Consider the following 17,363-nt stretch of genomic DNA (forward strand, 5'->3'; position numbering starts at 1 on the left):
AAATACATTTTTTAATGAATAAAATACATTTAATGAGAGTCAAGGGACCGGGGATAAACAGACTGATTTTCTTGAGAAAAGAGCAGAACTAGCTCATTAAAGGTGAGTTCTATCTGCTAGTGCACGGGCTCCATCTGCTGGGAACTCAGCAATGTGTGTATGTGTGTGTGTACCTGTTTCTGCTCCTCCCCCAGGCTGTCCCACATGGAGGCCACGATCTTGGACACATCCCCGAAGGTGGCGTTGGGGTTGGAGCCCTTGATGGCCGCCTGGGTGTCCCTGAAGAAGAGGGCGTAGGCTGACACGGGCTTCGACGGCTCGTTGGGGTCCTTTTTCTTCTTCTTCTTCTGCGGTTTGGGCTTGGGCTTCGTCATCTCCGAGGAGGGCCGCTTCTCCCCTATCTGGAAGGGCGAGAGGAAAGGAGAGGGGGGGGGGGAAGAGGCAGAGAGAGGATTGTAAGCAACGACTGACATAAAAGTGCTGATCTCAATAAAAACGGTTTATAGTGGTTCCGCCTATTCTACTTCCATGGTTAGTCATCCTAAAATGATAACAGATAACTGTGGAAGCTGAGATGTAGATGGTACCTTAATCTTTTGTTTTCTAGGTAAATGGTAGGTAAGGGGGCTTGTCAGTGTAAAAGCCCTGTATCGAAAGAAACAGTACTTGAACCAATCTTCTCACAATGGTATCCCCAACAAGACAGTGGAAAGACAGGTCAGATATTTCCTTGTAGGGAAAACCTTCGACAAAGAAGGAGAGCAACACTGTCGTATTAATCACAAATACGACATCGATGGAACAGGACTGATCGGTCGGTACCCTTCACAAACACAAAGAACAGATTAGAGAAGGAGGGTTCTGAGAAACCAAGAGCCCCTTCTTCTGAGAAGAGAAAGAAAACAAATCAGTTACTGAGAACGAGGGTGAATGGCGGCTGACATTTCTGGACACCCTCACCTGAGTCTATCTACCTCCCCAGAGTACGGTTACATTTTAGGACACGACCTGAGGTAGAGAGACTGGCCAGAGTGCCATGGTCTGAAGGAGAGAGGAGGACACTAGGTAGAACCTTATCACAACTAAATGTGGTTTTATACTACTCATTCACACTATATGCTTGACTCTGCATTTGTTTTAAATGTTTTCGTTTCTGGGTGAGGAGAGAGTATAAGTGAGTCAATTGAAAGCTTGGGATGGTTAGGTGGCCATGATATGAGTGCCAGATGAGAATATCCAAAGGATTTGAGCAGACAAATTTCAAACTGCAGCTCTAAATAGTAATTTGCAGGATAAGTAAGACCACATGACACCTTCTTGTAAGAGCTAACCGCTTGTTTCATTAAGAATAATCATAAACAGCCATCATAATATATTTTCCACAGTAAAGTACAGCTTTAGCCTATATTTGACATTGAAGTCTATCAAATGTTTATGAATACATTACGTCACCTGGCACATAAAGCTTCGAAGAAGTCAAATCCAGGTCAACTTAGCCCCGGTTTGATTCTTTATGGAAATTGAGTAGAGCCCATCAACCATTTGAGGAGAGGGAGAAAAACATAAAGTGGAGTGAGGCTGTAGCTAATGGAGGATGGAAAGGAGAAGTGACTGCGGCTTGATGTGCCATTAAGAGTCCTGGTGACCATAAAGAAAAATAATCACATTTGATAGCCTACTTAATTACCAAATATATAATGATCATCTATGATTGTGTGGATTGAAAGATGCATGCATTCTTAATGTAAGGCTGAACCCATGACTCAAGTGACCATTTTAGGGGCTTTTTTCAGGTAGCAATCTATTTATCTCCAAATGTCATGTTTATGTCACCATTGTGTTAGATTTGACAAAATACAACTACTTTGAAAATGTTCTGTGAAAAAAAACATTGATCCATACTGCTCTAGTATTAACAGGCAATCAGGGACACAAACCATGTGAAATAATTCTGAATGATCACTTGAGTAGCAACTATCAAACGGCAACTCTAGGATGTTGAAAGCATTCCCATTTCATACAATCATCACTCCTTTTAACTGCGCTTTCTAAACAGAAATGATTGCCTTTGAAATGGCATTGTTTAAGAAACCATTTGAAACAATATCTTCCACACACAGCATGAAATTAGCTAATCAGAATCGGAGACTCGCAAACGCTTTGGGTATAAAAAAGGGTCACTTGAATATAACTTTGGATGTGATGTGGATGCGGAAATTAATGAAGATACCCAATTCAAAGTGAAAATGCACTCATGCCTGTTCTCTCTCTCTCTCTCTCTGGTTCGGATAGTATACATTTTTTTCTCCGTGAGTGTGTGGTTTCATAAAAATAAAAAAATCTTCCACTTTTATGCAATTAGGCAAAAAAAAAGCTTTGAAATGACATCTGTTCCCCTTTGCCTTTGATGTAAAAGCAAAATAATCTCCAGGAAAAATCATTTATACTTATAAATGGCAAAGCACAGCAACCCGTCAGAGAGAAAAAAAAAAAGGAAATTCTCTCATTGCACCATTTTCTCTCTGTATACAGTATGATAGTTGGCTACACTAGACAGAGAAGAAACAAAACGTCAATGGAACATCGACTCAGATGGAATAGAATACTGAGGAAATGGAACGGATGAGTATCATTTGTAAAGCTGGGTAGCCTATACGTTCAAGTGTCAATGCCGTTGTACAGTAAAAGCAGCTTACTGATGGCATAAAAGCAAGATGGTCGTTCAAATGAACTGAACCTGCAGTTATAATATGTGCAGTCTTGTTCACAGATCAAAATAGAAATGGCCACTCCCCAACCACTACACCACACAGTCACAGACTGCTGATTGCACTATACTATAAACATATAACAGAATTGTATATAAATGGTAAATAGATTTTCAGTTCGCAAGTCTAGGCCTGGATTTGAAAGTGTCAGCTCTAGGCCCATACAATCAGCATCGCTGTTGTCAGAAATGTGGAGAGGAAGAGAGGGGAAGAGGACGATGGGGAAGGGGGGAGGGGTTGCTGTAATTCTGCATGGACAGCACTGTGCAGAGAAGATGAGATTAGATTTGACAGCCTGATACCTGCGTCACTGTCAAAACTGGAGAGAGGGGGGAGGGAGAGAGAGAGAGAGGGAGTGGTTGTTTAATCAGAGGACCCAGCACATACGTATATTTACACATCAAATGAAAAGCAAAATGGAACCCAGAAAGGGTAAGGTTATCTCTAAAATGTCTCCCAAGGGCTGTGTATCGATTTCAAATGGGTGAGAATGTGTACAGTGCCTTCAGAAAGTACATATTCATACCCCTTGACTTATTCCACATATTTGTTGTGTTACAGTCTGACTTCAAAATTGATAAAAAACATTTAATTCTCACACAATACCCAACAATGTAAATTTATTGAAAATGAAATACATAAATATCTAATTTCAATAAGTATTCACACCTCTGAGTCAATACTTTGTAGAAGAACCTTTGGCAGCGATTACAGCTGTGAGTCTTTCTGGGTAAGTCTCTAAGTGCTTTTCACACCTGGATTTTGCAACTTTTACACATTAATCTTTTCAAAATTTTTCAAGCTCTGTCCAATTGATTGTTGATCATTGCCATAGGTCTTGCCATAGATTCCAAGTAGATGTATGTCAAAACTGTAACTCGGCCACTCAGGAACATTCACTGTAAATTAGCCTTGTGTTGTAGGTTATTATCCTGTGCTTAGCTCCTTCCCAATTATTTTTTACCCTGAAAAACTCCCTGGGCCTTAACAATTACAAGCACACCCATAACATGATGCAGCCACCACTATGCTTGAAAATATGGAGAGTGGTACTCAGTAATGTGTTGTATTGGATTTGCCCCAAACCTAACGTGTTGTATTCAGGACAAAACATTAATTGCTTTGCCACATTTTTTTGTAGTATTACTTTAGTGCCTTGTTGCAAACAGGATGCATGTTTTGCAATATGTCATCACTGTGTCAACTAGTTTATTATTGTGGAGTAACTACAATATTGTTGAACCATCCTCAGTTTTTTACTATCACAGCCATTAAATTCTGTGACTGTTTTAAAGTCAAATCAAATCAAATTTTATTTGTCACATGTGCCGAATACAACAGGTACAGTGAAATGCTTACTTACAAGCCCTTAACCAACAATGCAGTTATACGAAAATACTTTTTTTTTTTTAAGTAAGAGATAAGAAGAAATAATAATTAAAGAACAGCAGTAAATAAAAATATATACAGGGGGTACCGGTTCAAAGTCAATGTGTCAATGTGCGGGGGGACCGGTGTCGAGGTAATTGAGGTAATTATGTACACGCAGGTAGGGTTATTAAAGTGGCTTTGAAATAGTCTGGGTAGCCATTTGACTAGCTGTTCAGGAGTCTTATGGCTTGGGGATAGAAGCTGTTTAGAAGCCTCTTGGACCTAGACTTGGAGCTCCGGTACTGCTTGCCGTGCGGTAGCAGAGAGAGCAGTTTATGACTAGGGTGTCAAATTTTTAGGGCCTTCCTCTGACACCGCCTTGTATAGAGGTCCTGGATGGCAGGAAGCTTGGCCCCAGTGATGTACTGGGCCGTACACACTACCCTCTGTAGTGCCTTGCGGTCGGGGGCCGAACAGTTGCCATACCAGGCAGTGATGCAACCTGTCAGGATGCTGTCGATGGTGCAGCTGTAAAACCTTTTGAGGATCTGAGAACCCATGCCAAATCGTTTCCGTTTCCTGAGGGGAATAGGTTTTGAAGAACCCTCTTTGCGACTGTCTTGATGTGCTTGGACCATGTTAGTTTGTTGGTGATGTGGACACCAAGGAACTTGAAGCTCTCAACCTGCTCCAGTACCGCCCCATCGATGAGAATGGGGGCGTGCTCGGTCCTCCTTTTCCTGTAGTCCACAATCATCTCCTTTGTCTTTATCACATTGAGAGAGAGGTTGTTGTCATTACACCACAGGTCTATGACCTCCTCCCTATAGGCTGTCTCATCGTTGTCAGTGATCAGGCCTACCACTGTTGTGTCATCAGCAAACTTAATGATGGTGTTGGAGTAGTGCCTGGCTGTGCAGTAATGAGTGTATAGGGAGAATAGGAGGGGACTGAGCATGCACCCATGAGGGGCCCCCGTGTTGAGGATTAGCGTGGCGGATGTGTTGTTACTAACTCTTAAAATCTGGAGGCTGCCCGTCAGGAAGTCCAGGATCCAGTTGCAGAGGAAGGTGTTTAGTCCCAGGGTCCTTAGTGATGAGCTTTGAAGGCACTGTGGTGTTGAATGCTGAGCTGTAGTCAATGAATAGCATTCTCACATAAGTGTTCCTTTTACCCAGGTGGGAAAGGGCAGTGTGGAGTGCAATAGAGATTGCATCATCTGTGGAGCTGATGCGGTATGCAAATTGGAGTGGGTCTCGTGTTTCTGAGATAATGGTGTTGATGTGAGCCATGACCAACCTTTCAAAGTATTTCATGGCTACAGACGGGGAGTGCTATGGTTTGGTAGTCATTTAGGAAGGTTACCTTAGTGTTCTTGGGCACAGGGACTATGGTGGGTCTGCATGTTGGTATTACAGATTCAGACAGGGAGAGGTTGAAAATGTCAGTGAAGACACTTGCCAGCTGGTCATCTCATGCTCGGAGTACACATCCTGGTAATCCTTCTGTTGACCTGTTTAAAGGTCTTACTCATATTGGCTGCAGAGTGCGTGATCACACAGTCATCTGGACCAGCTGATGCTCTCATGCATGTTTCAGTGTTACTTGCATCGAAGCAAGCGTAGAAGTTACGTAGCTCATCTGGTAGACTCATGTCTCTGGGCAGCTCTCGGTTGTGCTTTCCTTTGTAGTCTGTAATAGTTTGCAAGCCCTGTTTGCAAGCTCAAATCCAACGAGAGTCGAAGCCGGTGTAGTACGATTCAATCTTAGTCCTGTATTAACGCTTTGACTGTTTGATGGTTCTTCGGTGTCACGACTTCTGCCGAAGTTGTTGCCTCTCCTTGTTCGGGTGGTGCTCGGCGTTCGACGTCACCGGTCTTCTAGCCATCATTGATCCATTTTTCATTTTCCATTGGTTTTGTCTTGTCTTCCCACACACCTGTTTGTTATCCCATTCATTACCTGTTGTGTATTTAACCCTCTGTTTCCCCTGCCACCTATACACACACGGCGCTGACATTCGGAGGGCATAGCGGGATTTCTTATAAGCTTCCTGGTTAGAGTCCCACTCCTTGAAAGCGGCAACTCTAGCCTTTAGCTTGGTGTGAATGTTGCCTGTAATCCATGGCTTCTGGTTGGGGTATGTACGTACAGTCACTGTGGGGACAACGTCCTCGATGCACTTATTGATAAAGCCAGCAACTGATGTGGTGTACTCCTCAATGCCATCAGAAGAATCCCGGAACATGTTTCAGTCTGTGCTAGCAAAACCGTCCTGTAGTTTAGCATCTGCTTCATCTGACCACTTTTTTATAGACAGAGTCACTGGTGCTTCCTGCTTTAATTTTTGCTTGTAAGCAAGAATCAGGAGGATAGAATTATGGTCAGATTTTCCAAATGGAGGGCGAGACACAGCTTTGTATACGTCTCCGTGTGTGGAGTAAAGGTGGTCTAGAATTTGTTCCCATCTGGTTGCACATTTAACATGCTGATAGAAATTCTGTAAAACTGATTTAGGTTTCCCTGCATTAAAGCCACCGGCCACCAGGAGTGTTTGCCTCTGGATGAGCATATTCCTGTTTGCTTATGGAGGAATACAGCTCATTGAGTGTGGTTTTAGTGCCAAGTTCGCTCTGTGGTGGTATGTTGACAGCTACGGAAAATACAGATGAAAACTCTCTAGGTAGATAGTGTGGTCTACAGCTTATCATGAGATACTCTTCCTCGGGCGAGCAAAACTTTGAGACTTCCTTAGATATCATGCACCAGCAGTTGTTTACATAAATGCATAGGCCCCCGTCCGTGTCTTACCAGAGGCTGCTGTTCTGTTTTGCTGATAGAGTGTATAACCCGCTAGCTGTATGTTCTTAATGTCGTCGTTCAGCCACGACTCTGTGAAACATAAGATATTACAGTTTTTAATGTCCCGTTGGTATGATATACAGGCTTTCAGTTTATCCCATTTATTTCACAGCGATTGAACGTTAGCTAGTAGAATGGAAGGCATGGGCAGATTAGCCACTTGTCGCCTGATCCTCGCAAGGCACCCTGATCTTTTGCCTCGAAATCTCTGTTTCCTTCTCCGGCGAATCACGGGGATCGGGGCCTGGTCGGGTGTCTGCAGTATATCACTTGCGTCCGACTCATTGAAAAATAACTCCTCGTCCAATTTGAGGTGAGTAATCCCAGTTCTGATGTCCAGAAGCTCTTTTCGGTCATAAGAGACGGTAGCAGCAACAATATGTACAAAACAAGTTCTGAACAACACAAAATAGGATGATTGGTTGCAAGCTGATAAGACGACAGCCTTACCCTCCAGCTCAATCACCTCATGGTAAAATCCCTGAGCGGTTTCCTTCCTTTCCGGCAACTGAGTTAAGGACACCTGTAGCTTTGTAGTGACTGGGTGCATTGATACACCATCCAAAGTGTAATTAAGAATTTCACCATGATTAAAAGGGATATTCAATGTCAGTTTTTTTAACCTATCTACCAATAGATGCCCTTCTTTGCAAGGCATTGGAAAACCTCTCTGGTCTCTGTGGTTGAATCTGTGTTTGAAATTCACTGTTCGACTGAGGGACCTTACAAATAATTGCATGTGTGGACTACAGAGATGAGGTAATAATTCAAATATCATGCTAAACACTATTATTGCACATAGAGTGAGTCCATGCAACTTATTATGTGACTTGTTAAGCACATTTTTACTCCTGAACTTATTTAAGCTTGCCATAACAAAGGGGTTGAATACTTATTGACTCAAGACAATTCAGCTTTTCATTTTTAATGAATTTGTAAAAAAAATATTAAAACATAATTCCACTTTGATTTTAGGGTGTATTGTGTGTAGGCCAGTGACAAACAAGTCTACATTTGATTAATTTTTAACTCTGTAACACAACAAAATGTGGAAGGTCAAGGGGTGTGAATACTTTCTGAATGCACTTTACCTGTCATGGGTTTGGTGGATGCCAGGAGAACGCTACCTGCCTGAATGGATAGTTCCAACTGTAAAGTTTGGTGGATGAGGAATAATGGTCTGGGGCTGTTTTCATGGTCTAGGCTCCTTAGTTCCAGTGAAGGGAAATCTTAACGCTACAACATACAATGACATTATAGAGGATTCTGCGTTTCCAACTTTGTGGCAACAGTTTGGGGAAGACCCTATCCTGTTTCAGCATGACAATGCCCCAGTGCATAAAACAAGGTCAATACATAAATGGTGTGGAAGAACTTGACTGGCCTGCACAGGGCCCTGACCTAAACCCCATCGAACACCTTTGGGATGAATTGGAACGCCGACTGCAAGCCAGGCTTAATCTTTCAACATCAGTGCCCGACCTCACTAATGCTCTTGTGGCTGAATGTAAGCAAGTCCCAGCAGCAATGTTCCAACATCTAGTGGAAAGCCTTCCCAGAAGAGTGGAGGCTCTTATAGCACCAAAGGGTGGACCAAATCCATATTTTTGCCCATGATTTTGGAATGAGCTCTTCGACGAGCAGGTGTCCACATACTTTTGGTCATGTAATGTAGATGTGGAAGGGGGGGCTTCAATGTATTTCGTAAGAAGATACTTTAGAGAGCTGTATTTTTGTATTTGTATTTTTAAAATACCTTTCTACATCATTTTTTTATGCGGTTCACCATTGTGTGGCCCCCTTTCATCCGGCATTGGTATCAGAATTCTGATGGCACTATGGTGTGATAAGAGCGTCTGCTAAATGAACTAAACATAAATGTGTAAGTAAGAATAGACAATTACAAAGCATGCTGAGTATTATTCTAATGAGCTCAGCCCCGAAACAAGGTTATGTCTAGAAGGGATACAGCTTTTGTCAAAATTGAATTTTCGTAGCAGGTTTAAGAGAACTAGGTCACGCTGTATGTCATCTAGACATGACCCTGAAACGAGGACAATAATAATACTTGTACTTTGCAGTTAATTCTGGTATGTTCATTTTCACATATACATTTACTGTACATTTTGGTAATTTAGCAGACACTCTTATCCAGAGTGACTTACCGTCAGTGCATTCAACTATGGTAGGTAAACAACATATCACAGCCATAACAAGTAAAACATTTCTGTAACCATTACTGAGAATGTTGTTGCTTTTCGAGCTGGCTACTTGCAAATGCATTTCTGTATTTTAAAATACAAAATACATGTATTTTGATTAAATACATTTCAAAATACAAGTATTGTGTAGTTTATTTTGATACATCGATCTTTATGGTATTTTGTCATTGTAGTTTGCCATTTTATTTTCAAATGTTTGCCCATCCCTGGTTATTGTACCCCCTTAGCTCCCTGGAAAATGGACTCTTCCAACAACTGACTTTTATAAGGAGTGCTTAATGCAGCTGTTGTCTATAAGCCTTTGCAGGTTTAGAAAAAGCAAAGTGGGCACGGCTTGAAATGTGGTGACTGGTTATTGGCTTTTCCTGGTTATAGATTGGAAGAGTTTTTCCTAGTCAAGTCACATGGTCATAGCCCTACCTATACCAACAAGAGACTGACGTTTATGCTTTAACTATATACCACACACATCTGGAAACGCATGTCATACTGTTCCTCTGTAAGTAAGTCTGACTGAACGTTATGACCCTGAGTATATCCAGGCATATGTGCAGAGAACCACACAAATCAAAAGGAAATACTGTTCAGACCAAACAATTATGAAGAGGAAGTGTAAATGTATGTGGCACATGATATTTAAGACATGATTATATTGGTTGGAAATTAATATTATAGACCAGGCTCTTTGACTCAGGAAATTGCAACCAAGGCAGGCATTCGGCAATGGAAAACCTCAGAACTTGATGATTTATGGAAAAGATATTGACATCGTTTTCCCTCAAACATACAGCATACAGACAAAACTTGCACACCAGACATGACATCTACCAATAACCTCCATTTAAAAGGATAACAGATTAGGTTGATATGAACTAAACCTACAAAATATGAATGATGGGTCGTGTGTGGCTCTGTTCAAATCCCGCTGTGGCACTGATATAAAAAAGTCTGCTCTCAATGTAAGTCTCTATGGATAAAAGCATCTGCTAAATGGCATATATATACACATGGTTGGGTACATTACTTTCTAAATGTTACCTGTCCCAAATTGTAAACAGTAACTGCACTTTTGATTACTCAAACTCAGAAATGTAATTGGATTACGTTCAGTTAGTTTTGGATTACTTTCCCCTCAAGAGGCATTAGAAGACAAAAAGGATCCAACAAATGCATTTGGTGTGTAACAGACTCGCTCAGGTGGAACAAACTTAAACTTCCGCCTTTTTTTCAATGCTGAATTGAATGTCATTGAGAACACAGAAAGGTAACGCAACGTTTTTTTTCCCCCACATACATAATTTCTGAATGTAAAAGTAATCTAAGGAGTAATCCTCTAGTTTAACAAAAAAATATATATTTGTAATCTGATTACAATATTTTTGCTGGTATTACATGTAACCAAGGATGGAAATGAAGATGGCCCGCTAGCCTGAGGCTAGAACTTTTCTAGTAAAAAATGTTCTCAACTAGCCTGATGGCTAGTACCCAAAATCCTTAAATTCCATTCCTGCATGTAACTGATTACATTGCAACCAAGGCAGGCATCTCGCAATGTAAAACCTCAGAATTCTTGATGATTTCTGGAAAAGATACTGACATTGTTTTTTACATTTAATCAGTTACTCCCAAACCCTGTATATATAATTATATTATGTACAATGGCACTACTGTCAACCCTAAAGGAGACATTTTTAAAAGCCTTTGCCCAGCGGTGGACCTAACTAAGCACAAATTGCTGAGCCCTCGTATTTGATAATGTGGTGAAAACAGTCCTAAGTGAAAACTAATTACATTAACACTTTGCTAACGAGCTGTTGGAGAGGCCCCTGGAGGTCGGCTCTTCATAAAGAGTGGCAAAGCATCTGCCACGCACTTCCTGACTCTGCTCACGTTCTAATTGGCCCCAGTGGGTTTCTGTACACAACCGTGTTATTTAGAGGTGGGGGAATTAAATGCTCATTTTCAAACCAGGTAGGCCTACAGTGGATCTGGAAAGTATTCAGACCCCTTGACTTTTTCCTTATTTTGTTACGTTACAGCCTTATTCTAAAATGGATGTAATTACTTTTCCCCCTCATCAATCTACACACAATACCCCATAATGACAAAGTGAAAATAGGTTTTTATAAATGTTAGCAAATGTATTAAAAATTTAAAACAGAAATAACTTATTTACATTAGTATTCAGACCCTTTGCTATGAGACTCGAAATTGAACTCAGGTGCATCCTGTTTCCATTAATCATCCTTGAGATGTTTCTACAACTTGATTGGAGTCCAGCTGTGGTAAATTCAATTAATTGGACATGATTTGGAAAGGCACACACCTGTCTGCAGGGATGTTTTTCAGCGGCAGGGACTGGGAGACTAGAAAAGATGAACGGAGCAAAGTACAGAGAGATCCTTCCAACAGGACAACGACCCTAAGCACACAGCCAAGACAACGCAGGAGTGGCTTCGGGACAAGTCTCTGAATGTCCTTGAGTGGCCCAGCCAGAGCCCGGACTTGAACCCGATCAAACATCTCTGGAGAGACCTGAAAACAGCATTGAGTCCCAAAAAGATTTTTAAAAACCTGAGTCGATTTGGATGATATTTTCTTTGTTTTCTATCTGACATGGCACTCTGAATGGGGCTTTGCAGACCGAGAAGCAATACAAGAAGATAAAACTATTACTCAAACATGAACTATTAATCAAACGCTGCTGGGTTATTTCCATAGCAATAGCCCGATGGAAAAATGTGGACCCTTTAATGGCCATTTGCTGTGTTTCTCTGTAAACATCAGACCAGCAGGAGAGATGGCCGGCAACAGAATGTCAGGCAACAGAGGCATCACAGGGCCACAACCTATTGATATCAATCAAACTTTCATTTTCTATTGGAAAAAGAAAGGAAAAACACTCCAGAGCAATAGTCTGCTGCATATTGACATGACATCTGCCTTAACACTTTAAAGGCACAATATGTCATTTCACCAGCCTGCCCCTGCCACTTTGTTTGGCAAATAGAGGAGTGGGGTTAGGTAACTACTCTTACAGTACCACTGTAACTACCCTTCAATTCAAATGTAGCTACTCTTAGCTACACTCCATGAGATCAACATGAAGCTATGCATTGTGGTGTCAAGACTCAAATTACATTAAAAACATAAATAAACAATGGCGTACTACAACTATACATTTCAGGTTATGACAGGGTAAGCCAGCTGTACTAAGCCAGTGTTTCCCCTGGGATATTTTTCATCAGCGGTGGCAAAGTTAGCGGGGGGAGTAGGGTGGTTATCCAACCAATTTTTTTTATGTCCTACTCTTGGCCGCAGAGACAATATGTTGTTATTTTAAAGCAAATTGCCTGCAATTCTACACAATTTGCCATGGCTTAGGTCATGCTCTTATGCTATCTCAGTGACTCAAAATATTATAACAAAATCAATGGGGCCCCATGCCATGCCATTTTAAAAATGAATATAGGGGAAACACTGACTAAGCTCATAATGCATTTAAAAGGTTATAGACATCTAAGTTCATAAAGGGACGCATATTTTTTGTGAACCATATGTTCCGATAACAATGCAAACGATGAGGTCTCCCGGTATCCCTAATCAACTTGGCTTGGCTTATGGCTGTATAGGAGCTAACTGCTTGCTTCTACCTGCTGCTATAGAAAGCCTAGCTGACTTGAGCTGCTGGCGTACCCATTAATTCAAGTCAGGGGTTATTTTCCAACTTCTTTCCGCTCCTGCGAAGAGCATAAGTGAGCTTAGTCAAAACTATAATCTCCTCCATGTGCACACCTTATACCACATGCTCTGCCAGTACGACTCATTCCTCTTTCTCTCTGCACCCCTCAATGAGATGGCACAGAGATGGTGTGTAAACATAACAAATTACTAATTGTCAGGATGGGGAGGGCTGTTGTTGGTGCAACAGGCTTTGTTTGGCTGCTGACGTGCACTGTCTCATACGAAAAGACTAGATGGAAAATGTGTGTCAAATTCACTTGTAGCACAGCACCATTTATTTGGATCCCCTTCAAACACGATTTAAAGAAAGGGAAAAGGAAGACAAGAAAATGAGCAACGCTCCGGGTTCAAGGCCTATCATTCTCTATAAACTTCACTTATGCTTTGAAATAACATTCAATCAATTCCACAACAGAAATAACAGTCAAGTAAATTGTGTAGGCCCTATTGTGTTCACGCCCCAAAGGACGACACGCGAGATAATGTAAATATTAACTTGCGGTCATTGGCATGAAGAAATGGTCATGCACTGAATGTGTTATGAAGTTGTCGTTATGAAGCCCTTTCAAATAAAGTGTTACTGGTCGTACAGTAGTCCTACAGTATGTATGCTACACCCTCTCTTGCTTGTAGGCCTACAGCAGCTGTGTTGAGCGAGCGCTACTGCTGGCGAAAGCAGGTAGTAAGGCCTAATCCTGCGAACAGACTGTCTAACCCTAACCACAGTCGCTCCCTGGGTGAGAGTGATGGCTTCCCCATGCGCGGGGCCACGGCTGCTATTGTAGAATCACAGAGCGTTTAATTTAAACAAATGACTATAATAATGGCTTGTTGTGTGCTGGGCTTAATTAGCATTTCAAAGGAAATGGCAAGCCCCTTTTAAGTGGGCTTTGTGTCCCACTGTCTATGTGTACTGTAAGCAGGTTCCCCTCTTCAGACTAGCATGGAAAAGCAACATGTTCAGTCTGTGTAGTCTGTCAGTGCCCTTTCTACTCACTCTCTGGGGTGCGTATCAATTTGGTAAATCGCTTCCTTCCCTCTGCTCTTACTTGCTGGATACTGGTGTTATACGTGTACTAGGTTTATGTTAGTTATACTAAATAGTAAGTATGCTTCTCCCTTTTGTGCTTCTTCTCTCCATGATAAAATCTTACCTTAGAGTACTTTACTGTACTGGAACTAATATGTACTGCAACATGAAAAAGTATAACTATTTTCATCAGGATAAAAAGTGGTTCTCCAAATTCAATTGTTTACTCAATTATAACATACTCATAACCTCAGAAAGTCAGCTCATGCAATGTTACAAAAACTCTACGACCATGCTGTTTTAAATATTCATTCGTATTAACAGTCGCCTAAGGTTATTTGAATTAGCAGCATGAATATTCATGGCTGCAATGAATGCTCATTTGTTTTTGATGTTTAATCCTTTAACACACTTCTTCATTTCTTTACTCTCATCCATGCACAAGCATCCAAAAGCAAAGCTTTACTTTTATTAAACACTGAATCATAGCACCCTGACTATTATTGAGTTCCTGTGAAAGTGAAACAAGATGTCATATATGTTCCAGTTGAAGGCAACGGTGCAGGCAGGTCACATTAGATGTGTCTCAGGCCTGCCTAGACTGTCTGGAATGGGACTTCATTGCTAACTTCACTTCAAACAGCAGAAATCGTCCATCTTTAGCCCCACATGTAATCATTATTATTATTCATCCTGAGGTTATGCTGTTTGAATATGACCATTCATGTTTTTAAGATCAGATACTGATTTGTACAGTATGTGACTGGCTCATTCTGACCTTGTTCAACATTTGATTCGCCTTCCATTGACTATGATTCTGTCAATAACTGCAGCCATCGATACACTTTTTGTGTTGCTGCTTTTAAAATGGTTGTGGTGTTTTTCCTCGCTGTCTATGCCCTGGTCTATGTCCTAAAGGCCAAGTGATGCAATACACATTTCCTTTAACATATTAAATTAAGTTAAGCTAACATTCAGTGAGTCTGACTAAAATGTATGCCGAAAACACACACAAACAGCCACAGACAGTTTCAAAATGAACACTTTGTGTAGATCTAAAATGGGTTATAAAGAACATCTAGAAGTACCAGTAAAACACCCCAAATGATTAAAGTGATAGTTCATCCAAATGTAAGAATTGTTTATTGGTCCCTTACCCTGAACGGAGTCTATGGACAAGGAGACAGTATTCTATACTTGGGCATGTCATTTAAAACATGTGACATTGAGTACATTGACTTCCATTTAAACACATTTTCTAATAAGGATGAACTATCCCTTCAGTGTGTTATTATTGGGTAGCAGCATAGTCAACTGTTTTTTATATTGATAAAGCAAGTATGGCCTTCAACAGTCTGAAAATAACATTGGCTTTGCATCACAACAGTAATGCCAACTAGACACTATTCATAGTCTAATAATAACCCAAATTTAAAGTATTTAGACAACAGATATTCCTGAATACGGGCAGCCTGTGGTCTAATGACAGATGCACCCTGCCAAAAATAGTTACGTAGCTCCACATGTTTAACTAGATTGAACAAATCCCCTAATTCGAATAATGTGAGTTCTACATTAACTTGCAGATTATACTGAGCTTTTGTGGCGGTGGGCAGTTCGCCAAACCACCCTCATTATGCTTGTAAGGAGACGTCGGCTGGCGTTCAGTTTTAATATTTAAACGTCCCGGCGTCCCCCTTGGCACTGTGCCTGTCCCCATCCTCGACACATTGCCGCCTGCCGGAGAATTCCCTCCTCTTTTTCAAATAACTCCCTCCTCTTCTTCTTGCAAACATAAGCCAGACGATCCAGGCTCGGGATCTGGTGGCCAGTCAAACATGACACCCTCCACAGTAGCACACTGAGGAGAAAGCAACGTTGACAGTGATAGAGATTCTCCATGCAGGCATAATGAGATCTCCATCAAGCTTAGAAATTAAGTATTGTTCAATGTCCCATTCAAACTTTGTGTTCGTCTGCCCTTAGACAACAGAGTTTTTTGGGCAGGGGGGTCAGAACGTTTCTTGAACATCACACTTGGGTAAACACCTTACATCCTCCTATAACACTATCCAGCTAGCAAATACCTATCGGACCACTGATGGCTATGAGGCAGTACACCACTGTAAGCTGATATTGGACCCATGTCGATAGACTTTACTCTATAAGTAGTGTCGGCTACTGCCGTCTGACCACTGGAAAGCACATCAGCCAAATGAGTAGTGGCCCGCTGACTTTACCGATAACAAGCCACCGTAAACTTCTAATCAAGGATAACATATCCGAACCATTCCAGCATGTTTTGGAAACTTATTTTGCTAGCTGTTTAAACGTGTGGTATGTCATTATTGTAATTAGAAACAAAGGCAGAGTTTGTTGTCAGCTACTACATACAAATGCATTGTAGAAAGGCAGGCTAAGATTCAAAGTCTCAGATGAAACATACAGTAGCTTGACGAAAATAGGGATTTAATTTAACTATCATAAAAAATACTACTACTTTCATATCCAAGTCAAAAGCTACATATCGTATCAACATTTAGTTGCTTCAGCCCATTTTCCCCCCCCATCTCCTGCAGATCATCCTGTGAATTAGCAGCTAATTATTTAGCCTTCTGAGCAGTCAGAATGAACTGAGAGGGAGGAGCCTGTCAAAGATGAGATTAATTCATAGAAAAAGAATATGAGGTTTCTAAATGAGTGGAAGGGTATTATCATGTGCTCCACCAGTGACCAGAGATTTGGGATATTTGTGCCACTGCTCTCAGTAATAAAAAATAATCAATTTGAGACATCTATGACAAGAAACGAACAAGTGGGCTTATATGACTATGTCTATTTCTACAATTATGTTGATGCTCATGGTCAGATCAACTGCTGACAATACTGTAATGCCTTAAATCTGGGATGTTCAACTCGTTCCACGGGTTCAGTTTTTTCCGTCTGTGTTTTTTTTTCCTCCTTTCAATTACGCCCTAGACAACCAGGCGAGGGGAGTTCCTCACTAATTAGTGATCTTAATTCACCAATTAAGTACAAGGGAGGAGCGAAAACCCGCAGACCCTGGGCCCTCCGTGGAATGAGTATGACACGTGCCTTTAAAGGGATAGTTCAGCAAACGTACATATTTAAAAATAGTGGCTAGTTTAACAAAAGCAAAAGGATTGCAGTCACTCCTTGTCCTAAAGACTACTTTCAAGGTAAGACAACACATATTAAGAGTATGTAATTTCCCTGAACTATCTCTTTAAAACTGTTTGCGATGTGAGACCATGAGGTGCATGGAGAATCCTAAAGCAGAGAGAAGTTTCCTGAGCTTTAGCCTTAGGCTAAATGTTGTACTCAAACCAGCAACATCATCCCCAG

General features: G+C 41.2%; 1 protein-coding gene across 4 annotated transcripts in view; it reads right to left on the reverse strand.

Annotated features, from left to right (window-relative positions):
- Positions 1–17,363, reverse strand: part of LOC109907949 (thymocyte selection-associated high mobility group box protein TOX) — a 134,204-nt gene that overhangs the window by 13,103 nt on the left and 103,738 nt on the right. For all 4 annotated transcript variants that reach the window (XM_020506263.2, XM_020506260.2, XM_020506264.2 and 1 more), the window contains one exon: positions 174–401. In XM_020506263.2, coding sequence (XP_020361852.1) covers positions 174–401 — 228 coding nt within the window. The remainder of the gene's footprint in view (positions 1–173; positions 402–17,363) is intronic.

Source organism: Oncorhynchus kisutch, linkage group LG17, assembly GCF_002021735.2.
Source record: "Oncorhynchus kisutch isolate 150728-3 linkage group LG17, Okis_V2, whole genome shotgun sequence".
In the NCBI taxonomy this organism is placed as follows: Eukaryota; Metazoa; Chordata; class Actinopteri; order Salmoniformes; family Salmonidae; genus Oncorhynchus; species Oncorhynchus kisutch.